The sequence below is a fragment of the Galeopterus variegatus genome, unplaced genomic scaffold (genome assembly GCF_000696425.1).
Source record: "Galeopterus variegatus unplaced genomic scaffold, G_variegatus-3.0.2 Scaffold1109, whole genome shotgun sequence".
Classification (NCBI taxonomy): Eukaryota; Metazoa; Chordata; class Mammalia; order Dermoptera; family Cynocephalidae; genus Galeopterus; species Galeopterus variegatus.
This window is the reverse complement of record NW_007727220.1, coordinates 9,582-33,950: the sequence shown is the minus strand read 5'-3', so window position 1 is coordinate 33,950 and position 24,369 is coordinate 9,582. Positions and strand designations below refer to the sequence as shown.

The following is a 24,369-nucleotide window of genomic DNA, read 5'->3' as shown; positions in this document are numbered from 1 at the left end:
GTAAGGAATGGGTGGTCAGGGTTTAAGGCCTAAGAGACAGTCTCTGTTCCTGAGCCCAAACTAACCCTGTAACTGGGCTGTTTCCCTGCAAAGGTCCTGGAGCATAAGGGAGCTGGGTCACCTGTTGTGGAGAGAGGCCCTGGGTCTGCTCACTATGTGACTGGGATATGTGGGTGGAAGAGCAAAGTCACAGCCCATGCCAGGGACCCTCCCCACCAACAGATGTGTGCCCTCAGGGGCAGCCCTCCCAGAGTGATGCCCCTTCATCTCACTGCATATTTTCTTTAAACTTCCACAGTAGTTTCCCAGATGGTGTTCCAGGAACTCCAGGGTTGGCTTGTCAGGGCTTCCGAGAGGAGGGGTCCTGGTGGGGGCCATGACTGTGTGTAATGTTGGGTGAGCTATGGTTTTCCTTTTTATTCGTGGCTGGCCAGTAGGGGGATCTGAACTCTTCACCTTGGTGTTATAACACCACGCTTTAACCTACTGAACTAACTGGCCAGACGAAGATATGAGTTTCTTTACAGAAGCTCTCCTCAGAGCCTTATATGTCCTGGTGTGAACTGTGTCTCTACTACTGAGAAGGGTGGGGGGTGTCTGTGTGTCCCTCAAACAAGTGTTCCACTGAACAGTCTGGAAAGCTGTTTTGCTTAGCTCCTGCCACCACACAGTGAAGCATGGACAGAGAACGGAGGGATTTTCCAACCCACAACGGACCTAACACAGGTGCCCTTCTTTGGTGCCAGAGTGGGAAGCACAGAAAGGAGCCCCAGTCAGATGGGTGGCCACAGCCTGTACCCGGCTGCCACAGGGTGGTTTGGCTTACAGGGCATTTTCTAAACCTGGCATGTGAACGGCTTCAACGGGGTGCCCAGCTGCCTCTGTCTGAGACAATAAGGGCTTGTCATGAGAACAGGAATTGGAACAGACCTCGGGAAGCTGCCAGAGTTGCACAAAGGCACCACATACCGAGCTTGCTAGAACTGCAGAGCTGGGAGCAGGGGGCATATAAGTGTGGGGTCAGGAGGGCGACCTGAGCAGTGCACTGGAGCGAAGGTCCAGAGAGGGCTTTCCAAGCCCCACCTGTTCCCCCTGCCAGAGGGATGGGCTGTCGGTGCCCACCTTCCTTACTGTGTCCTAGTTGTGCACCCGCACTGAAACGGGATCTGAGCCACCAAATGGCTCTGTTCCCTGTGGTTCGACTTGGTGGCCTCCTTGCAGGCACTGCCAGGGCATGGGCACAGTGGGGAGCACTTTGGACGTGTATGCAGAATGAAGGGGAGGCAAGGGAGGAGGGAGCCCCACAGGTTCCCAGGGACACAGTAACCCTCTGATATCGCTGCACTAGCAAAAGGCCCCAAGCTTCTTGCTCTAGAGAAGACAAAATGCATTTTAATGGTTTCAGTGGCACAAAGGACAATCATTGTGAGGCATCTGCACAGCATTTCACTGGCCGTCATACGAAGTAGGCCGCTAGGGCTGACATCTTGTCCTTTGGCCGCCTGGGGTTGGGTTTCCCTGGGGGCCGCCGGCCCCGGGCTCGCCCTCGACCCTGCCTCCTGCCTGGGCCGCCACGGTGCATGGGGTGGCAGGAGGCTGCATGCTTCAGCTCCACCAGCTCCTGGAAGACAGGGTCACAGAAGACACAGCCCGTGTGCTGTGTCTCGTCGCCTGGCAGCGGGGACTTGGCCTTGTTGAAGTCCACATCGAGCAGGGCAGCCTCGCAGGTGTTGCAGTTGTCGGACGACACCCGCACCCGGTAGGCGTTCTCGAAGCAGTGAGCCACCACATTGCACTTGTTGCAAGCCACCTTCCACTTGGGGCCCGAGGTGGGGTCCAGCACCAGCACCCCGCTCTCGCACTCCACACACTGGCCGATGCCCAGCATGCTCAGCGAGTGCTGGCAGGAAGGGTGTGTGCATTCGTTGCAGCCCATGCCTGGTGGGGAGACGCGAGCCCCGTAAGCACACTAGCCTGCTCATCTCCCCTCTGCAGCTCCAGGGGCCTGCTCAGTGCCTCAAACCCCTGGATCCCTTGTCCCAGCAGAACGAACTCCTCTTGGCCTCACTCTTGGGAACACCCCTGCTCATGGGAACCCTTGGCTCCTGAAGTCCCCAGGCTGCCATCACCTCCATTCTCTGCATATCTGAAACTTCCTCAGCCTTCGAGACCTTCCTGCCCAGCTAATTCCAGCTGAGCCCATCCCCCCTTGCTTTGCTTCTCCAATTGGTTATTGGCAGCTTCATGTGGTCCTGATGTCACTGGGCCTCATGGGACTTCAACTGCTCTGGAAGCTGTCGGAGGGCAGGGACAGAGCCTCACTCTTCCTGGCAGCCTGAATGCAGATTGTGACCCCTGAGGGTTCTCTCCAGACTCCCTGTAGGCGAACACCTCACTCCTGCTGGCTCCTTGTGGGCAGTATAGGATGATGATACCCCACGAGGCCAAGTGGGTGTAAAGGAGCTGATACAGCTGTTGGGGAGTGCACTGGGCCCTGGGCCCCCTTCAGGCTCCTAGCTCGCTGCTCTCTGCCCTGCCCAGACACACACTTGCCTTTTTCCAGTAACAAGCACAAGGAGAGAACAGCGGTGGACACTGAGGGCACACCGCCCACTTATCCTCTCACTCACCCCAGTCCACAAGGGGGCACAGTTACAACCCCTGCCCAGATCCTGACTGAGTGGACTAGATTAGCCTGCCTACTTGTGACCTGGGCAGAGGGTGGCAGACTGGCTGGCTGATGCATGAGCAGAGCCCCAGATACACTCTGGGGTCTTTTATCTCAGTGCCAGGGTGAGGTGTCCCCTTAGAGTCCAGCATGGTATGAGGCAGGGGCTGATGCTGAACAGAGACCGCAGGGACCCAGCAGGGACGGGGAGGCCAGGCTCAGGAGGGAGTGGCCAGGGATGGGAGATGCTGCACTCACCTTTCTTCATGTCTCGGAAGGGCGGGTGGTTGTAGCAGTAGGGGCACAGAGGGTAGCTCTTGCCCCGAGAGCCCGAGGACCACAGGACCAGCTCGAAGTCGTCCAGTGGGCACCGGAGCTCCTTGTAGAGTTTGATGGTGCCGTTCTGCGGGAGGGTGTAGGTCTCATCGCAGTGGGAACAGTGCAAACGGCTTGGCTTGGCCTGCAGCAATGCCAGGGAGGGGCACGAGGGCTGCTGGGGCCACCGACTCTCCCACTGCCCTCGTTCCCCTCATGATACAGAGTAGGCGCCATATAACACACAATACACGATACAGAATCTGCAACGGGTAACACAGAGTCCGTAAGACATTTCCCAGCTAGGAGTCTCAGGACACTTGCTCCACCCATGAAGAAAGGCAGTTCTAAAATCCCTGCATGGATGTTAATACTCATGATAGCAAGAACTGTGGTGTTAGGAAAAAATGGACAGTATGTGTTTAAATGGCCTAATGGCTTATGTGTTCCTGGGGTCATGGGGAGATTGTGGTGTTTGTTGGCAAGGCTGCTTTAGGCCTCTCAATCATTCTTGTGTGACAACCAGGACAAAGAATATCATTCCTGTGTGGCTGACAATAAAGAGGCCTGAAGAAGTGACATGGCTTGTCTGAGTTAGCGCACAGGCACTGCAGGCCAGAGGGGCAGTCACAGCTCTTCACCCCCACCTACCTGGATATACTTCATGAATCGGTGGCACTTCCCACAGCGTGAAAGGGGCTTGCCTGTGGCTGCTAGAGGCGAAAAAGACACCTCCATCAACTCATCCATGCCTGGGAAGAAGCAGAGTGGAAGAGACTCATGTCCCTCCTTGTCTCCAAGAGCGGACTCCAGCAGCCCACCTGCCCAACAGATGGCTTGGGCTAACTGGGTTGACTGGGGGAGAGGCCACCAGGCATGGCCAGAGATCTGAGTGTGAACATGTCCCTGAGTGCAGTGGGGATCCTGTTTCGGCAACAGAACAGCAGAGCAGTGGTCCCGTCTGTGAGACATGTGTGTCCCTGGCTCTGTGAGTGGCGTGGATGCACCTGCTCTTTAATCCTGACAATAACCCAGGGAGGAGGACCATCACGTTGGCCCGTAGAGGCCTGGAGTCCAGATCTGGAGCTGGTCTCATGAGGGGGCCCCCCAGAACCCTGAGTGTTGGTGGCCCCGACGAAGGGTCCTCTGGTGAGGGCACAGAAGAGGCGGGCCTTACCAGCGATGGAGTCAACGAAGTAGTGGAACTTCCTCTTGAAGACGTCCAGGGTGTGGCCCAGGACCTGGCGGTAGTCAGCCCTGCCCTGGGCGATCAGGTTCAGCTGCTTCTCCACCGCACTACGGATGGTGGGGAGCACAAGCTCCGCGTCTGCGGCAGGCAGGGGGGCAGATGCTGCTGTGAGTACTCACACCCAGGGGCTGTGACACCCCTACCAGGCAGGGCAGGAGCCACTGCCCTGCCCACCCCTCCAGCTTAACCAGTCTTCCAGGCCTCTCCCTAGGCTACCCGTCCACAGAGTTGGATGGTACCAGGCTGCCTTCTATGTCTGCAGGCCTTTCCTGATTTCCCACCAGGAAATCTTGTGCAGTGACCAGGGACATCCTGCATATAGGACCACATCACAGATGTGCTCCGGGTTATCCCTGAGCCAGGTCTGCCTCTCCATCTCCCACAGGCCCCTGTGGGACCTCCACGGGCCAGAGCAGGCAAGCACCTTAGCAAGGACCCAGGCCCAGCCAGCCCTGGGAGGCAGGACAGAGGGACTCACCGATCTTGTAGTAGCCGTGCACCAGGACGATGCCGAGGTTGGTGGGCTTGAGCCGGCGCCCGCTCTCCACGGTGACATAGTTGCGCTGGCAGATGTTGTTGATGTGCACAGGAATGCTGGCGTCTGTCCCTGAAATGCATAGCAAGGCCTTGGTATTCCTCAGTCTGCCCTTGACAAGCCCTTTCAGATGTGTGGCCCAGCTTCACCCTCACCTGTCACAGGGTCCCTGCTTCTGGCCCCTCCCTGGCTGCTCCTGGCCTCCCAGAGGAGGGAAAGCTTTGTGCCTGAAGTGCCCCCTGCACTGCGTGGGGCACTGCACCACATGCCTTTCATGTACTGCCTTGTGAACCCAAGGACAGCCCTCATAACATGAGGTGCTCATTTCTGCTTTACAGTTGAGGACAGACGCTCAGAGAGGTCAGGGAACTCTGTCAAGGTCACGGAGCTTATTATGCTGCCTGATAAATGTGACCTTTTTGGCCTCTCCTGCCTTGATCCTGTGGTACTCACTTCCCTCCTGGAACCTGGGCCCAGTCCCCTGAATACAGAGATGTTTTGCCCATTTCCTGTCTCCTGACTCCTCCCTCTCTCCAGGGTCCCTCATGACCCCCAGGGCAGGTTCCCAGGTCCAGGGCTGCAGCCTCCTCTGCCCTGAGGAGGCTCCTTGGCAGAGAAAGCAAAGTTAAAGTTGAGGCTTTCTGACTATAGTTTGCCTTGGTCAAGGGGGAGAAAAAGACGATGCTTATTGCACACTTGCCATCTTCCCAAAGCAATTCCACAAAGAAGAATTTCCCATGCGAAGAAGCTGGCGTCTGGAGGCTGAGGAGCCTGCTGAGGTCCTGCGGCTCTAGGCACAAGGCTGGGATCTGAATCCAGCTGTGGTAGTGCTTTGAGTGGCACTGTGCCTGTGCAGGGCTCTGCAGCCCCACTGTATCTCAGCCATAGCCCCAGGTGGCAGCTCTCTTTAGGCCCTTCTGACACAGCCCTGTGGACCTCAGTCAACAGGGCCACCCTTGACCACTTTCCTGTTCAGAAGGCAACACAAAAGCCCTCTTCACTGTCACAAACTGCAGCTCCTTTTGGTTAGTGGGTCCAGACCACTGTCTTGTGTATGACTGCCAGAAACACGACATGGAAGGGTCCCTAAGCTAGAGCAGGGCTGTCCTGTTAACAGGAAAGGACAGAGCATGCTGGTGAGCTATCCCCACATGCCACAGCACCCACTGTAGGCCCTGGAAGGAGCAGGACCAGATCCTGATACCGAGACAGACCTCAGCTGGCTGTGGACTTGGGAGGATGCAGATCTGACTTTTGTGAATTGTTTGGCATCCTGGGCCAATCCTCAGCACTGTGGGCATTAGTCAGTGTGTGCTGGCCCTGTAGTGCACAAGGGTGCATGTCGGCCTTCATGGGGAAGGCCAGGTCCCGACATGGAGCCCTTGTGAGGGGCTGTCTGCTGTGGGCCTGCCCAGCTCGGCTGGCCACACGCTGGGCCACCAGTTATTGGCCCCTTCACTGGGTTGGGAAGATAGGGGTCACCTGGCAACTTTGCAAGTACAGACTCTTGGGCCCAGTCCTAGAGATGGGAACCCTGAGTTTGGGGTCCGGGGGGGATGCACCCACCGATGCCGTGTTTCTCCATGAGCGTGATGAGCTCGGCTTCAGTCAGGTAGTCAGGCGGGTTTGTCTGCTTCTCCAGCATCTTTACCTCGCCCACGGCAAATGTGTCACCCCTCTGGCAGGTGGGGAGGCTCTCTTCTAGGGGCACACTCTGCCAGGGCATGATCTCTGTGTAGCCTGGAGAGACATAGCACTGCCACTCAGGGTCCCTACCTGGCCTCCCATTCCTGGATCCAACGTAGAACATTCTGTCTCTGTAGATGAAGAGAGGAGGTGGCCTGGGACACGCAGTTTTACCTGGTGAGATGATGGTCTTCCCCGAACAGGTGAAGAGCTCCTGCCCAATCCTGAAGGAGATGGTGCTCTGAAGGTACTTGCAGTCGTGGCTGACTGTGGCGATGAAGTGTCTGGTGATGTACTCATAGAGCCGCCATGTATCACCCCCTGCAACAGGCCTGGGGCTGGTCACCTGTGAGCCCAGCCAGGGGCTCTGGCTCTAAGGACCCCCCAGCACTCTCACTTGAGCAGCAGGGCCCTACTGATAAGTCCTCAGGGTGGGATGCCAGGGCCAGCCTGCGCCAAATCCCCAGGAAGGAGGGAGGAAACTGCACAGGAAGGGAAAGCACATCTCCGTGTCTTGGGGGTTCCTTCACAGCCACGGCTCCCATTACCTCCTGCACATGCTTCCAGTGGGACTGCTCTTCAGGTGCTGAGCCTGTCACACGGCTATCTAGTGACATGTCACTGTGGCTCCAAACTCAGACTGTACACAGTGGCTGCTGTCTCCACCACACTGCTCACTCTTCCTCATCTGCCTTCTCCCGGCACGTGGGCCACGAGCACTGCCTCAGGCCGGAGGAGGTAGGAGGTGCTCCCATTGTCCAGCCCTGTCACGCTCTGCCTTGGTCCCATCCTGTCACTTGCCTCCACTTGCCTCCCCCTGACCAGCCACCTGTGCCTGCTGCCACCATTTCACTCCTGCCCTAGTCCTGTGGTGATGGAGCACAACTTTCAGGTGACTCCCCTCGCCACAGCCAGGGCAGGTGGGGGCGGAAGGAGCCCCCACATTGTCAACGGGGCCTGACACTGTCCAACAGTGCCTCATTGCTGCAGCTGCTTGTGTTCCCTCCCTGGGGGCTTGCGTGTGTTGGGACGGGGTGGAGTGGGGGACACCTGATACCTAATTCGGCCTCTGTGGCAGACCTCATGGGGGTGATGGGGGGATGGTCGCCAGCATCGTGGCCTTTTCGTGGGCGGTTGATGCCATCCGCTAACAACTGCTTCACCTGAGGGAGAGAAGATAGCAGAGTCCGAGTGTGGGTAAGCCCGCCCTCCCACCAGCCCTGGGTTTGGGCAAAGTGCCTGAGCCGCTCCTGAGGCCTTGGTGCCAGATGTGTGCAGGTGTGGGTGGCTCCACTCACTGTGTCAGCCCAGTAGGGGTGGTTGGCCTGCTGCCGCAGACAGCCCTTCAGGTCAAAGTTCTCGGGGTAGTGGGTGGTCTCTGTCCGCGGGTAGCTGATGTAGCCTTGTGTGTAGAGCCGCTCTGCCGTCTGCATGGCGTGCTGCGGCCCCATGCCTGTGAGAGAGAGGAGGCTCAGCTAGCCCGAACACAGGACGGCCAGGTGCCCGACCCCAGGCCTGTGTGCTCAGGCTTTGGCACCTGCTGGAGGGCAAGGGGGGCTCTGGGTGGGCATGGCTGAAGCACCCAGGACGGGGCCTGATGGGAAACACTGCTTGCTCTGCTCCACAGCGCTGGTGGTGGTGGTGAGCAGATGTGGCCTTCAGAACACCTCTCCCCCACATCCTGGCCACAGACCCGTAACCACACCATGGGGGCTGCCGATGCCTGCTATGACGACTGACAACGATGGAGGAGTTAGCACATGCCCTCAGCTCTGAGCACTTGGGTGTTTCTGTCCTCATGGCACTCTGGGCCACTAAAGACCAGCAGAGGCTGGTGCTCAGCTAGCCATCATTCAATGGCATGGTTGCCCTCCAAGGACCCTGGAAGCGCCACTCAGAGAGAACACTGCCATAGTTCCCTGCAGGGGGCCGTTAATGCCCAGAGACAACCAGCTGCCAGCCAAAACCCCTTCTTGCTACTGAGGAAATGAGGCTCAGAGAGATGGTGCTCACACCTGTTCCCAGCAGGTGACACCTGAATGGGCCTCTTCCCTGCACCAGCAAAAGCTGCTCCGGGACCCTACCGTCAGGACGTCCCTCTCAGGTAGTGGCCAGCATTACCACTGCATTTAAAAAATGTGCTATTTCACATCATTTAATCCTTACCGCAACCCAGAGCTAGGTAATATCGTCACCTAATTTTCTCATGAGGAAACTGAGGCTCGGGACAAAGAAGGAAGTGGCCAGGCTGGGATTTAGAACAGGGTTTGGTTCCGGAGCTGGAATTCCAGAGTTTAATGCCTCTGAGGGGACTCCACTGATCCAGGAATAGGTGAGGGCCCTGCCTTGAGGGTGGCCTTCCATGCGTTCAGTCCTGGCAGCAACTGCTTGGACAACGAATACTATGAAATAGTTTGTTTCCCCACATAAATTCAAAGCTGTTGAGTATTAACCAACAATCCTTTGAAATGAGATCTTCTCTCCTGTTTTTGTTTCTACTCTGGAACTTAGAGAAATAACATCCGCAGGAAGCTCAGGTCCTCTCTAAGCCTCGGCACCAGTGCATGGGAGAGGTGCTCAGCACAGGTGAGTAGTGGCTGAGTGGGCCACTGCCCATGTGCCTCAAGAAGTCTCTTGGGGTTTTAGAGAAACACGCCTACGTACCCAAAGAAGAGCTAGCCACACGCAGCATCTCCACGGTGTTCAGGGCCAGGGGCCTCTGCTTGGCTTTTTCTTTCCTGCTTGTGGCCTCCACCTGGAAGATGGGACACATTGAGTGATTTTTGGAAGGGAGAAGAAGCCACAGAAGAAGAAATCAAGATATGTGGGCAAAGGGTCTGGTTTCATTCCTTTGGTCTCCCTGCTTCTCATACTCACTCTCCCCAGCAGTCTGAAGACTTGACTGAATATTTATTCAGGACTATGAAGGGGAAAAAGAATGAAAATTCTTTTCTAGAGAATTTTCTAAGGAAAAAGAAAACCTGGAGGAACGGGAAGAGTCAGGAAAAGGGGCAGCAGATGCAAACCCTACAGCAGCAAGTGTCACCCAGGCTGTGGATGGCAAGTGAGGCCTGTCTCGGGGCAGTGCCTGCTGCCCTCTGTGTGTGAGGGCTGTCATCTGGGCCTCTAGTATTGCTACATCTTCCGGTTTCTCAATAGAAGCTGCAAGTCAGGATTTTTGTGAAATATCACAATTTTTAAATGTTGCTATACATCTGAGGGCTGTGCTACCATTTTCCACCTCTGGACTGAACACTTATCAGAAGAGACAATTCTTTGTTTTGCCTACGACCAAAACAATCCACACAACTCAGCCCCAGGCTACTGCCCTTGCCAATCCATGTAAACAGGCTAGGGCAGTGCCTTCTGGATTCCAGACCGGCAAACGTGGGTGCTCACACTGAGGATAATTGTGTATGTGCAGTAGCGAAGGCTGGGATCACTTGGGGTGAGGTCTGGAGGTGGAGATGGTGTCTCTGCAGGAATGTGATCAGTGCTAACAGCATGCACCAGCATTAGAAGTTCTGGAAGCCTGAGACAACTGCATGGGTGGGCAAGAGGACATGTAAGAAAGACTGGGGAAGGACAGGAAGAAGGCAGCTGAAGGGGGCCAGGCTGTGCCTCAATGACTCTGGTAGCTGTCATAGCTGTAAGGGCATTTACTACGATGGCTTCAGACCTGCCTCACCCTGAGCAGCCAGCCCCTTGTCAGGTCACATCACCCTTTTCCTAACAGCCTAGCAGTATGTCCTTCCAATTCACAAAAACCCCGAGTAAGAAACACAACCAATAAATGCATGAAAGCTAAGGGTGAGATCCCAGGCCCGTCCCCTGCTGTGTGACCTCAGGCAAGTTCATCGATGTGCACATAGGTCCCTCTACAGTTGTTAGAGGTAGAAATGAAGTCCCGAGATAAGGCCCACTGGGTCACGTGGAAAGGAGAGAGTAGAAGGCGCCTGGCAGGGTCACAGGTGTGAATGGTGCCTGGTACGGAGTGGGCATGTAGTACACTGTAGCTATCACGTTGGGCAGAAATATCACAGTAGGAGTATATGCAGGAATAACCATTCCCCTTTCCAAAAAGATGTCCATGTTTCAGAAAGCAGGAGAAAGACAGCCCTAGGTTACAACCTATTCCTCCAGCCAGAGGCTTCCAAGGGCCACCCAAGGCAAATGTGATAGGTGTGGGTAAAGCAGGTGCACCTTGGCTTCCTTCTCTAGCTTTGTCATATTTAAAAACATCTGTGCGATCTCCCGGTCGAACACTCTCACTCGGTCCCAGTCCAAAAGGAGAGATCTGTCTTTATCAGCATTAACCTGCAGGAAGAAGGATAAAAGGTGAACACACAAGAAAAAGTATCTAGGTGAGGCCATCGGCAGGGCAGATGAAGTTAGTCCTTATCTGGGGGTAAAACAATCCTAGCTCTACTGTCTCACAGCTGTACCTTTTTGGGTGTGTAGCTGACACCCAGCCCCCTCCTCCACCTGAAAACAGGCAGACTGTCTCAGGAGGATGGGCTGAAACTGAGACTGATGTCCTCAAGAAGCCTCTGAGCCTCTACCTCTCACACCATCCTTGTTCACCCCCAAGGCCTGGCCAGCACTAGGTGTGGCCCCATCTAGGGGTCCCCAGATCAGTGTCAACCAGGGCAGGTTTTTGTTATGTTTTAACTCTTATGACGAGCTTCTGTGGAGGCTTTTATTTGAAGAAAAAGTTCTAGGACTTTTAAAAAGTTTAAATACCAGTGGCCTCGGGCCGGCCCGTGGCTCACTCGGTAGAGTGCGGTGCTGATAACACCAAGGCCCCGGGTTCGGATCCCACATAGGGATGGCCGGTTAGCTCACTGGCTGAGCGTGGTGCTGACAACACCAAGTCAAGGGTTAAGATCCCCTTACCGGTCATCTTTTAAAAAAAAAAATAAATAAATAAATGCCAGTGGCCTCAGTCCAGCCCTTGGACCTGATTACTGCAGCAGCTGGGTAATGCAGGGTGACCTCACCCCACACTGCCAGAGCTGAACTCCTTCCCAATCATGCAAATCCAATGCACCCACACCCAGTCTAGCTCCACTGCCCCCGTGAAAGCTGCAGGTCCCCTTCCCTGGGCACCACAGACCACTCTCAGGTACAGCTGTTCACACTTGTGCCCTCAGCCTGGGGCCTGTGAGATGATGATGATGGAAGTCTGTCAGAATCCATACCCCCACCCTGGAAAGCCCCAGAATGAACAGAGAAGGGAAAGGAACCTTGGCCTGCAGCACCCAGTAGGTCTCCGGTTTGAAGGACTGGATTTTATCATGTCTTTCCACGCAGAATCCCAGGGTAGGAGTCTGACATGGCCCAAAGGAGATGAGAGAGCTGTCTAAATCACCATATTTCCCCTGGAAATATTTAGTCTGAAACCTAGAGGGAATGGTGGGGATGGGTGGGGTAGGAGAGAGAAAGATACTTTGGTCATGATTCACTCAACACACTAATGTTAAACACTGTGGGAGTCCAGCCCAGGGCTAGGGGTGGTGTGTGCAGGAGGGGGCACAAGGTAGCTGCTCCCCGCTTAGAAGACAGTGGAAGAGGCAGAGGGCATGTGGCCTTCAGGGAGAAATTTTGTGTGTGCAGTGACAGAGCAAGCGAGAGAGAGGCTCCCGCCACCTCGGGCCAGGGAGCCTTCTATTCTATTCCGTCTGCTGCACACTCTCCTCAGGACCCCTAGAGTGTAGACAAACACACTCTGTTTATCAAGCAGTGGCCTGTGTGATCTATGTCAGCTAAATATACAATTTTCCTCAGGGTTTTTAAAATGGTGAAAATTGCCTGCTGTCTTCCTGGGATCCAAGGCCCAGGGGCCACAGATCAGAACTGCAAAGGCAGGCGCTATGGCTGGAGGGAGGGCGTGGGTGGCTGGGGCTGCCTGCATGGTGCGGCCAGCACCTGGTGAAGGCACAGCCAATGCGCAGGTCCAGCTCCTGGCGGGCGTCCACCGAGAGGGCCTCATTGTGGTCAGGCTCGCCCAGGTGGGCCATGGCATTACAGATGTCTGTGTCCGTGATGGAGCTGAACCTGGCCCGGAACACTGTCTTCTCGCCACTGTGGCCCTTGTTCATGACGGGCAGAACAGCATCAAGGACCTGGGGGGAAGTGCAGCCCATCTGTGATCACCTTCAAGGTCTCTGCCTCCTGCCCCACACCTCAACTGTGAGGCCTGGCACATGCGCGATCCCCCGGCCCCTCTGCCCCCAACTCTGTTTTCAGATCCTCCTCCATCTCTCTCCCCTTCCAGAAACCTCAGCCCCTCCACGACACCCCTGCCAAATGCTGTCTACAAACATGTTCAAACAGCTCCTTCTTACTACCGCCCGCAGCTGCTGCCCTCTCTCTTCTACCTTCTGCTCTCACCCCGCCAAACCAGGAATGCTAATGCCAAGCATGCAAGGGATCTTATGTTCTCAAATCCATCCTACTAGACCCATTTCCCCTCCTTCTAGCTGGAGGGAGTGCTTGGAGGAGTGGGTGGAACTTTTAAAAGACTGGAGAAAAGACACAGAAAGAAAAAAAGAACAAAGAGGAAAAGGGAATGGGCAAGCGTGGGAAGGCCACCCCAGCTTGTGGGTGGGGGTCTGGACAGATGAAGCAGAGCAGGGGTCCTAAGAAAGCCGTGCAGTGGGAGGGGAGTCACTGCTGGAGCCTGGCCGTGCAGCTTCCTTACGGGGAAGAGGTAGCTTCGTTTCTGAAGGGAAAAGGACCCACAAGCTGCTACCATTCTCCACCCCAAGATGCAAAGGCCTCCAGGAGGAGCAGCCTGCAGGGGAGGGGACAGGAGAGGGGTGTCTGGGAAGGCACAGAGCATGATGAGTGTACTGATGGTGTTGCACTGGAACACCAGCTGCCCCAGCTCTGTCTCACTGGAAGTATCTCCTGTGCCCTGAGGTGTGCCAGGCCCCCGGTGAGAGCTGGGGGTACAGAGGCATGGGGGTGACTCATACAGAACCACAGCCTGAGGGGCACCAGGTGAGACCAACAGTCATGACTGGTGTGAGGGTTCTGCAGTCAAGGTAAGCACAGAGCATGGGGTGCATGGGGAGCTGCCACCTGCTTCTCCACAGGCAGGGTCCCGAGGGGTGGGAGGGCATCGTGGGTGGGGCAGAGGATGCTGGAAGGCAGGAAGTGAGAAGAATGAAGCCTGGGAAAGGAGCTGAGGCGAGGGATCAACCAGCATCAATCGAAGGTCCCCAAGAAGCTCCAAGATGGGCCCAGGATGCTGAAAAGCAACCTGTTCCTTGAGACAGCCCCATTCTGAAACTTGCGCCCACCCAAATAGTTCTGCCTTTCTACATTCATTCATACCATGTCTTTCCAGGAAGTGAAGTAACACTCGATCATCCTTAGTAGGATCCATGCATTTTAAAGTGTTTATAAAATTTCCAAAATAAAGGGGGGAAAGGCATTTTTAAGCCAATATAGTTTATTCCCCACTCTGGCCCTGGGAATGGTGTAGCTGTGAGCATCAGTCCAGGGTGGGTAGCAAAAGGCCAAAAGGAAGGACCGAAGTGGGGTCCATACTTCTTACCTCAAAGCAAATGTTCTCCCCTTCTTTGTCGCAGTCCAGCCACAGCACAATGTAGTCACAGCCTCTGCCCTCCACCTGCCACATAACATGAGTTAACATGCACCTGCCACAGGCCCCAGTCCCGCACCTTACAGCTCCTGCCTGCAGTGCTCCCCATCAGGGACAAGAAGTAGAACCCAAGCCTCAGGAGGACTAGGCCCGGGCTGAGCATGCAACTGGCTGCAGTGGGACTAGCTCAGCCTCTCTTCCACCTGCGAGTGCACTCATCTTCCAGAGAGGAGAGGAACAGCTGTGGCCTCTCCTCCCATGCATCAGTTCTGTCAGCTCCGAGAGCAGCACTTCCACCTTGGCTGAGCATTGGGATGCTCTGGGACACTTTACAAAATGCAGATGCCTAGGCCAGGCTCTCTAGGTCCTTCTGACCCAGGATCGGGTTGAGACTGCCTGCCAGAGGGTCCAGTTCAGGACTGCTATTTTTTTTTTGGACAAAAAAAAAAAAAAAATTATAGCTGCAATATGATCTTAACCCCAAAACCTACATAGAAAAAGGGCTGAAATGAAATAACCCTAAATGTTAACAGTGGTCATCTTGGGTAGTGTGATTATGAATGTTTTTTTCTTCTTTCTATTTATATTTTCCGTAATGTGTATGTATGTTTTAAAATTAGGAAAATATAGCCATCTTGATCATACAATTTCAAAAGCAGAATGCCTGCTCTCCAGGACTGAGTGAACTGGTGCCCAGGCTGACCAATCGAACTGTAGGGAGGGCCAGGCCTGAAGGTACCTCATGGGCCAGTAGGGGGTGCTCACAGAAGGGGCTGAAAGACCTCTGTTTAAGACGCGAATAAGGACTCAAATAATGGCGGGCAAGAATGGCTCCCAGTGTGCACGCACCTGTAGGAACTTCACCATGTTGAGCTTGGGGTTGGCTTCCTTCTTCTCTGTCGGAGCTTGGCTGAACAACTCTGCAGGATCCACCTTGTCCCACTTGTTATACTTCCCTATAAACCACAGTCATAGTGAGTGTCAAAACCCCAGGAGGATGGTGGTCTCATCTCAAATGAGGAGAGTGAGGCTTGGAGGATGATTTGCCCAGGGTCAGCCTGACAGTCAGAGGCAGAGCCAGGAAGTGTGTTCAGGTCTTTGGGTAACCCCCACCCACCTGGTCTTCCTTCAACTGGGCTGCTGAGCTGATGCCACACCCTGGCCACCGACTAGAGCCTAGCAAGCTCTTGGCAGGGCTGCTGCTCCGGCCTTGCTTCTGGGACCTTCCCTGTGGCTGGGAGCACTGCCATTCCTGGACTGGCTCACTTTGCCGGAACACAGAATCGTGCCCTTGTGCCCTTGTTGTCTCTTCCAACCTGGATTTCTGTCATCCTCTTCCTCCACCTGGCACTTGATGGGGCTCCTCATGGGGGGCCAGCCTCTTTGGCCTCCATGTCTAGCACCTCTACCTGCTTCTCTACATAAGGCCCAGCTCTGGCATGCTTGGCCCTCTGGCTTTCTTTTGGGCCTCATTTCCTGCAGCCTGGGAGAATGGGGTCTCCTGCTGGCTGGAGATAAAGCTTGGGGTCCAAAGGCTGGCCACACAACTCAATTGCCCTCATTGTCATCACTGTCGACAATGAGCAGCAAGAACAACTACTAAGACTTTGCTGTGTGCCAGGCCCTGTGCTAAGGGCTTTACCTTCACTGTCACACTGAATCTTCAGCAGTCTTGGGAAGCAGATGGCACTGTCATAACATTTGAGAAAAGGAAACTCACAGAGGTTGTCACTGACCTGGCCCCAGCAAGCTAGCGGAGTAAGAGTCAGACTCTTGTCAACCACACAGCCCTGCAACTAGACTTGGCGGGTCACTATGCTGACCCTTCCAAGCTAATGGATAACAATAATGATACAAAGATGACAATGATGGCCACCAAATGACCGATGGACAACAGTCAATTCACCAGGAGCAGCAGCCCTCTCCTGGATACCTGCACGGGCCGGGCCCCTCCTGAGATAGGGACCACCACCTCATCTGCATAGGAAGGTGTACAGGGGTGCTTCTGGGATGGGGACCCTCAGGGGTGCTGAGCATCAGAGCCTGGGCTCTGGGTACCTCACCCAGGGACCCCCAGTTACCACTCCACAATCTGCTGGCCTCCTGACTCATGAATTCTGGACACACTTCTCTGCCCAGAGGTGTTCCCCGGGCTCCAGCTAGACACTGGGCAACACCATGCGGGGCTTCACTCAGTGGAATGGGGGGGCCTACCCAGGAAATCCAAGGTCATCACGTGCCCACAGACAGATGTCATCTTGAAGCACACTGGCTGGCCAGCGAAGGTTCCAGTGTACTCGTGGACTGAGCATGCTCCGTTCAGTCCTTTGTGTGAGGACATGTTCCCTGGGGAGGAGAGACGCACACAGTGATGGCTGCTCCTGCCAAGTTGCAGATGCTGCGAAGACCCCAGGACTGGATGCTGCCTCTCAGAGGGCCAGGTCCCTCTCTCCCCAGAGAAGTCAGTGATAACATTCCTCAGGCTGCTGCTGGTAACTGGGTACTGAGAGACTTAATTGCGTTTGGGAAAAACAGCCTCTGTAAACCACATAGCTCAGCGAGCTTGCAAAGCAGTGTCGCAGGTCAGCTGGGAGCCAGGAGCAGATGCTCTCAGGCTCTTTTTCTGTATTTTTGTTTTCCCTCTTCAATTCGATTCTGTCTCACTTCATTCAAGCTTTACTCAAAGGTCACCAGGGATCTCTTAATTACCAAATCCCACGGTGTCTTCTCACCCTCTCCACTGATGGTCCCTCAGCTGAACTTTCTTGGCTTCTGGGGACCAGGTACCACTTCTCAGGTTTCCTCTCCCCTTCAAACCATGGCTTCTCAGCTGTACTAGGGTCTCTTCCTCCACCAACTACTGGACCAGGGGGAGGTCAAAGTGGATGCCTGCCATTTTTTGAGTACCCAGCATCCAAATACCCTTTCTATATGGAGGGAATTCAAAGATAGGAAGGGAAACGGCACCCTACCAACCACCCCAGTGGCCAGAGTTGGGGGAGAGGGGCAGACATTTCCTGTTCCAGCTCTCTGGTGTCTCAGGAGTGCCTGTGGCCAAGCTCAGCCTATCAGTTACTTGTGAGTGATGTGAAGTGTGGGGGCTGTGGTTGCAGCTAAGTCAAAGGTTCAGAGGTCAAGGTCAGTGTCCAGCAGGACTATGCCTATGGCATGGCTCATCAGACTTCGTCAGGGGGGAGGGCGTGGTATACAGATGAAAGTTTATTGCTTAGGCTTGAAGGAAAGCTTAGGCTTGGTCTTTCCTACCTCGAGAGAGGATTCTGGCAATGGACTGTGCCAATGACGGCTTTTCTGCAACCATGAGCACAATTTTCATCTTGTCTCAAACTGTCTGGCCCTCAGATCTTCACACTTTCTTCAGGGCAATGGCAATGACAAAGCTCAGAAACTCTCTTCTGCAGCTGAGCACTGCTATCAATGCTGACTCCTAAAGAGAAGAAAAGATGCTCAGAAAACAGCAATGCTTCCAATAGAACCTATACCACTAACGAGGAAACTCACTTTAAAAACAAAACAAAATACCCTAAGACAAGAAAAAATAAAATTAGGGAAACCTGAAGACATCTGACATAGAAACAACTGCTCAGGTCAACTGAAGTGGCTCAGAGATGACCTTGGGAATCTGGCTTCGTTTTGGGGGAAGGTGAAATGGCCCCAGTGATCTCAGGTCAATTTTGTCCCTAAATCCATACTAGGAAGATGTTGAGGCCAATAGGCCTGGACTGATGGGCTGGGGCAGGTGGGTACCTGGCCCTCCTCCCTGGGCTGGCTCTTCCACCTGCGAGTGCACTCATCTTCCAGAGAGGAGAGGAACAGCTGTGGCCTCTCCTCCCATGCATCAGTTCTGTCAGCTCCGAGAGCAGCACTTCCACCTTGGCTGAGCATTGGGATGCTCTGGGACACTTTACAAAATGCAGATGCCTAGGCCAGGCTCTCTAGGTCCTTCTGACCCAGGATCGGGTTGAGACTGCCTGCCAGAGGGTCCAGTCCCCAGTGGAGCTCCAGAGGCCCTTCACATCTGCCTTCCTGCCTACCCCACTCCACCTCTCACTTCATAGGCCATGCTCTGGCCAAATTAAAATGGACACCATGATCTAAAGAAAAAATACATTGAAGCTTCTGTGCCTGTGTTACTTTGCCTAGAATACTCCGTCAAGCCTGGAGATCAGCTTGACTGATCACAGGCCCAGCTAATGTGCTAACTCTTCTTTAAAGAGCTCTCCCAACACCCACTGGCTGGATGAATCGTTTCCTCCTGTGTCTGCGGCTCTTGGGTTAGGTCTCTGTTCCAACCCACTGCACATCACGTCACAGTCAAGTCACTGCCTCATCTCTAAAATAGGACACAAGTGGCTTAATGTCTGAATTGCTGCTGGCATGTCCATCAGCTTTCTGTGCCTCATACATGACATTTAACACCTGCTAGCCAAATAAACAAAATCCACACGGACCCTTTCTGTCATCTTGGTCATCGTAAATATCGCATTAATGCTTATAAATATAGCATTGCCTTAAAAAAAAAGACTTGTATTGAGACAACTGGGCATCCTTCTAGGAAAAAAAGTTAGACTCCTACTTCATAACTCTTACAATAACAGATTCCAGATCTAGCAAAGATTTAAGTAAAAAAACAAAACCAGAAAATTATTATAAGAAAACATGATTATTTTAAAATAATCTCAATATGAAGGGGAAAAAAAAAGAAAAACCAAAGTCACTCAAAACTCAGAAGCACCTGAAACATGTTTAGATGTAGCTGGTTTCCTTTTCTGTGAACGGCCTATTCACAATTTTTTACCCACTTTTTTCAACTAGATTGTTGTTTTCTTATTTTTAGGAGTTAGCCCTTTATGATGTGAAATAATGTCCAACAACACTCGTCAAAGAAAATTAGAGCTAAGACGAGTATGTGCTTATCTCACTAGCAAAGACCCAAAGTTTGAGCACACCGCTCAGGATGAAGGTGTGGGAAGAGGCAAACAAACAAACGTGGGAAAGCACAACCTCTATGTGGAGCAATTTGGTGATACCTCTCAAACTACAAGTGCACATCCCCAGCAATTCTATTTCTAGTAAAGAATTCAATTAGTTCAGTTTTTTATTGAGCACCTACTACATGTTAGGCCCAGTCCTCGGTATAGGGAATACAGCATTGAGCAACACTGGGTCCTGGACTCCTGGGACTCACCCTGCAGTGCTGGGGAGTCGATATGTGTGTGTGTGGGGGGGCGTGGTAGGGAGGGAAGGGGCAGGGCTGCATCCAGGGGATGCCACTGGACATTGCAGCGCCTGTGACAAAACACACCCCTGGGGAATTCTCTGGAGCATTATCATTCATAATGAAAGATTAGAAACAACCTAGTGTCTGACAACAGGGAATCAGTTAACAAAATGTATGGCATATCTATATGAGTATAATGGAACACCCTGTAGCAGTTTGCAAGAATGCATCTGCTTGGTAAATATTAATGTAAACCAGCCTGCCCTTGGTTTCTCAGGAGGCTCATTTCCTCAGATGCATCCCATCTGCTCCCCTGGCAGGAGGCCAGGCAAATCTGCTGAAGTCCCGGGTGCAACCTGTGGTTGCTGCCCTGTCCTCACCCCTCGCACACACACACACACACACACACACACACGCACTTGTTTACAAAGAGTAGATGTATCTGGGGAGAACTCAAACAGTCAAAGCAGTTGTGGGGGTGCGGAGGGGGTGGGTGTTAGCAACTGGAGGTCAGGGATGGGGCGGTCTCCTGCTCATTACATTCCCTTTTGCATGTTTTACATTTAATGCCATGGATGTTTCAAAAAGTTCATGGAAAAATAAAAAGATAATATGAATCTTTCCGTGAACTATTTTCTTTTTCCTTTTTGTCTTTTTTTACTGACCGGTAACGGGATCGCAACCCTCAGTGTCACGCCCGTACCGGGGACCGGCAACGGGATCGCAACCCTCGGTGTGGCGCCCGCACCGCGCTCAGCCAGTGAGCAGGAACTGGTCTCCACATGGGATTCGAACCCTCCGCGGGAGCTCCGCCGCGCTCCCAAGCGGCGCACTCTCCAGTGTGCCACTGGGCCGGCCCTTTCCGTGAACTTTTTGAAGACTCCTCCTTTGTGACTGATCAAAAGAACTAAGACAATGGATTTAAAAATAAAGACAAAATTGGGCTGGCTCCGTGGCTCACTTGGGAGAGTGCAGCGCTGGTAGCGCCGGGGCTGCAAGTTCGGACCCTATATAGGGATGGCTGGTGCGCTCACTGGCTGATCGTGGTGCAGACCACACTGTGCCGAGGGTTACGATCCCCTTACTGGTCAGGGGAAAAAAAAAAAAAAAAAAGACAAAAATGAAACCAGAAAAATAAAAGAGGGCTGTAAATGGCATTGTTCAAAAAGGATGCTAACAAAACCACCTTCACCAAAGGGGCTGTCAATCCTGTAAGAGACTGCAAGACCACAATGAAATCAGTAATCTTTATGAGAAAGCAGCCCTGCATAAAACAACAATTTGCTTTTTTTGCCAAAATAAATATTTGGATGTTTCCTCTAAATACACAATCATCCCAGAGAAAAAGCTGAAATCTCAGGGAATGACAGCAATGGCAGTCTACAGATAAGCTCACTGCCTAATGACAGCTCCAGCTGCATCTTCCACCGCCCTGCTGTGTGCCCCCACCCCAGGCCCTCCCTCCCCGTGTTTGTTCGTTGTTCCTGCCTTCAGGTCACTGCCTAGGATACTTTATTCATCAGTGTACTTGCTCTGACCCCCTCCTGGAAACTGCACCCAGCCTGTGCTCCCCATCTGGGAACATTTCGGTTTTACCAAAATCAGAGGCCCAGAAGTGAGATTTAAAGGAGACCTAGGGACTCCCCTTCTCCCATCCAGAGATGTCAGAGCCCAAAAGGGAAAACTGGCAGCAGAGGGAGACTGGTGTGTGAGGGTTTCCATGTTTCTTGTCCCTTCCAAAGTAGGAAAAAGTTTTGTCTTGCAAAGAGAATAATAAAAATGCTTTCGGATCTCTAAAATTTAAAAACTGACTTTAAATCTGTTAAGAGTATTGCAAATACTTCTTCTCAATGTTCTTTTTCCCATGGTATCAAAGTTTCTAAAAATTTTACATCTCCACCACACAACTAAGTTCCTAAGTGTTTCGATAAATTGACAGATTGAGAAGTCCCTTCAGAGAGAAATATTTTGCCTTAGCATCTTAAAGGGGATAAACTCATTTATCCAAGAACAGCGAGGTGCACACAAAGGCACATGTGACCTGCCTGCTCCAGTCCCAATTTCAGATAGCCTATTCACCTGTCAGACTGTGCAGTTGCTATTCACATTTGATATGCACCTGTCTTCAGTAGCTTTGGCTCTAAAAAAATATAAGCCCTATACTTGTACAGAATATAAATTTATACTTCAGCACTGCATGAACACTTTGTAACGTTCTGAGTACCACTATTTTATTGGAAAAAACACATTGTGTCCTTTAAAGGTATGGAACAATGGAATCCTGGGGTAAGGAGTCTTAGCGATCATCTGGTACAATCATCTCAAAGAAGAACAGACCAAGACTCAGTGAAAGTGATTTTCCAAAGGTCACCTGGGAAGTTTGTCCAGTTGAGGCTGAAACTCATGCTTACTTACTTCCAGCCTGGTATAGTTTTCTTTAACTGCACCAGGTCCCACCTCTCAAAAGATTTCTGCAGTCTTAACTGTGATTAATTTTCTGTGATTAATCTTGGGGCCTCCCTATTTATCCATTAAGGCACATCTCCTATTTCAAAATGTATACCAATGAGGACAAAACCTGAAAGTAATGATTTGCAAACTTCATTTATAGGGCCGGCCTGTGGCTCACTCAGGAGAGTGCGGTGCTGATAACACCAAGGCCACGGGTTCGGATCCTATATAGGGATAGCCGGTTGGCTCACTGGCTGAGCATGGTGCTGACAACACCAAGCCAAGGGTTAAGATCCCCTTACCCGTCATCCTTTTTAAAAAAATTAAAACAAAACAAAACAAAACTTCATTTATAAACCACTTTCACACTTACTGACACTATCATTCACTTAAGTTTTTGCTTTTTTTCTTAAAGCTTAAATACAGTCATGTATCGCTCAAGAACAGGGATACATTCTTCACTATGTGAACATCATAGAGTGTACTTACACAAACCAAGGTGGTATAGCCTACTACACACCTAGGCTATATGGTGTAACCTATGGCTCTGACTACTGTCAAGTATGTGTGGTCCATTGTTGATGGAAATGTTGTTATATGGCACGACTGTATATAAAAATGGCCAGAAATGGGTTCTTTACAGTAACCTACTTGATGTATCAAATTCAGTTTTGTTGCCCAGCAAAGCTCTGAGACCACCGTTTGTCCTCCTATTTCAAAAAGGGAGATTAACAAGTACTAAGGGGGTGTTGACAACAAACACCCCAAATTGAGGCTATAATTAACAGTGAAAGTAAATTTAAAAGGGAGTAGCAGGTTAGTCTGCTATACCACCAATGGTGTGTGTCCTTTGGGAGACACTTTAAAGAGGCAGTGGATTTAGCTGGGGAGTGGAGGCCTAGCAGAGGTCCCAACAGTATTAAGAATCCTAGGACTTTCCACCTCAGAACTTTACCAAATATCTACAGAATCAGGAAAAGAGGTAAAGAAATGACTTTTTCTTACACCCCCTCCTTTATACTAGGCATGCCATAGCTACAAACACACGTTATTTAATCTTGCCAACAGTCTTACTTTCTTTAAAGTGTCAGGTGACCCTTGTCGAGACTCTAGGAACCCCAGTGCTCACTGGCCATCAAACCCAAGTAGGGACGGCCTCAGTCCTGTTTCCAAGGGAGGGAGGGATAATGAGGCAAGACGAGGTCATCATCATTCCTTCAGCCCTGCGAGAAATTACTGCTCCTGGATTCTAGCTAATTTGTTCACAAATGTACGCTCCTTCATCTACGTATAATAGGTGAGAGAACCTGGGCACCCTCAAGACCAAGCCGGGGCCCAAGAGGCAGGGTGGAACCTGCCTGGACAGCGCCAACCTGGTTCCCGACCGCTGCACGGCCTCTTTGAGCCTGTTTCCTTACGTGTGAGATTCAGACAACACATACTCACCTCAAAGAGCAGTGAAAAGGTTCGATGAAGAAGTTTTAACCGCAGCGTCTGCTCCCTCCAGGGACTGGGCTAAGCGCTGGCCCATCACCCCTTCCCTGAATCCCCACAGCAAGCCCCGGGGAAGAGTCACGCCCGACAGATAAAAAGCAGCGAGAATGCAGTGTCCGGCCTGGGTCCCTCTCCCGCACCCCAGCTCGGTGGTCTGTGCCCGGCCAGTATTCAGGAAACACGTCCAAAGAAAGGCCGCGCTTCCCGCTTCCCTGAGCCGCCGGGCGCCCCACCTCCCGCAGCTCACCCGCAGCCGCACCGCGGCTCTTGCTCCAGCTCCCGCTCCCGGGGCAGCCACCGGCAACCCCTACTTCCGGGTCCGGCCGCTTCTGGCGTCCCCGCGTCCAGCATGCCAGCGTCTGCCCCCGGCTCCCGCGCGTCATCGTCCGCGGGTTCCGCGGCTCGCGCGTTCCGGAGGCACGCCCGGGAGTTGGTCTTTCACGCCGCGCACCGCAGGGGGTCCCCGAACCCTCCACCCGGATTCTTCCCCGCCACAGAGAGCCAATTATGATAATAATTATTACAATCGTTATGAAAACTGTTATGAAAACATATATGCTGTTAGTATTAAAATAATCGAAAAGTACAGATGTCTGTATAAGCGGGCTCCTTTCGATGCTATAAACATTTGTCGAATGAATGAATGATCTGTGTAAATATATCTGGAAGATGAATTGAAAGATAAAAGTAATTTTTTGTATTAGAGCATTAGGATATTGAAGGTTTAAAATAATTTCATGACCTTATTTTAATATCTTTTAAATAATAATATACACACATTTCCTTTACACCCTTGTAGACACTTTTCCCAACTTGCTTTTATCGGAATACTGGCCCCTATAGATGTTCTGGAAAAAGAAAAATTCTATGGGCGAATAAGGTTCGGAAGTGCCATGAGTTCAAAGTCACAATGAGAGTTCACTTTTCAAACAGAAATCCTGATTCCAAACACGCTGCTTGGCAGGTGCTTCATTTTCAAAATGGCAACTCCCTCTTCCTGGTTGCTCAGGCCCAGTGCCCTGGAGGCATCCTGGACTTCTCTGACTCTTCTCTTTCTGGCACTTGTTACACATCTGCAAATCCTGCATCACTGTCTTCAAAATACAGATGCTCCGGGCCG

General features: G+C 52.4%; 1 protein-coding gene across 2 annotated transcripts; it reads right to left on the bottom strand.

Moving 5' to 3' along the window:
- Nucleotides 1-1,363: 1,363 nt before the first annotated feature.
- Nucleotides 1,364-23,384, bottom strand: TOP3B (topoisomerase (DNA) III beta). Of its 2 annotated transcripts, XM_008574796.1 has the most exons (18): nucleotides 23,202-23,384; nucleotides 17,330-17,510; nucleotides 16,280-16,411; nucleotides 14,915-15,021; nucleotides 14,018-14,092; nucleotides 12,382-12,578; nucleotides 11,700-11,856; nucleotides 10,657-10,770; nucleotides 9,118-9,208; nucleotides 7,752-7,906; nucleotides 7,511-7,616; nucleotides 6,628-6,774; nucleotides 6,334-6,507; nucleotides 4,711-4,839; nucleotides 4,161-4,310; nucleotides 3,635-3,735; nucleotides 2,927-3,128; nucleotides 1,367-1,938 (listed from the first exon to the last, which is right to left on the bottom strand). In XM_008574796.1, the coding sequence occupies exons 2-18, from the start codon at nucleotides 17,397-17,399 to the stop codon at nucleotides 1,457-1,459; spliced, it is 2,589 nt and encodes an 862-aa protein (XP_008573018.1). In that variant the 5' UTR covers nucleotides 17,400-17,510; nucleotides 23,202-23,384; the 3' UTR covers nucleotides 1,367-1,456. The 2 variants fall into 2 exon arrangements, with proteins under 2 accessions (XP_008573019.1, XP_008573018.1); XM_008574797.1 differs by lacking the exon at nucleotides 16,280-16,411 and having other exon boundaries at nucleotides 1,364-1,938.
- Between the last annotated feature and the right edge of the window lie 985 nt (nucleotides 23,385-24,369).

Coding starts and splice junctions, on each gene's coding strand:
- TOP3B (XM_008574796.1), bottom strand. CDS start 17,399: ATGAAAATTGTGCTCATGGTTGCAGAAAAGCCGTCATTGGCACAGTCC. Junction 16,412..17,329: donor TGCCAGAATCCTCTCTCGAG/GTAGGAAAGACC, acceptor TCTCCTCCCCAG/GGAACATGTCCTCACACAAA. Junction 15,022..16,279: donor GATGACCTTGGATTTCCTGG/GTAGGCCCCCCC, acceptor TGTGGTTTATAG/GGAAGTATAACAAGTGGGAC.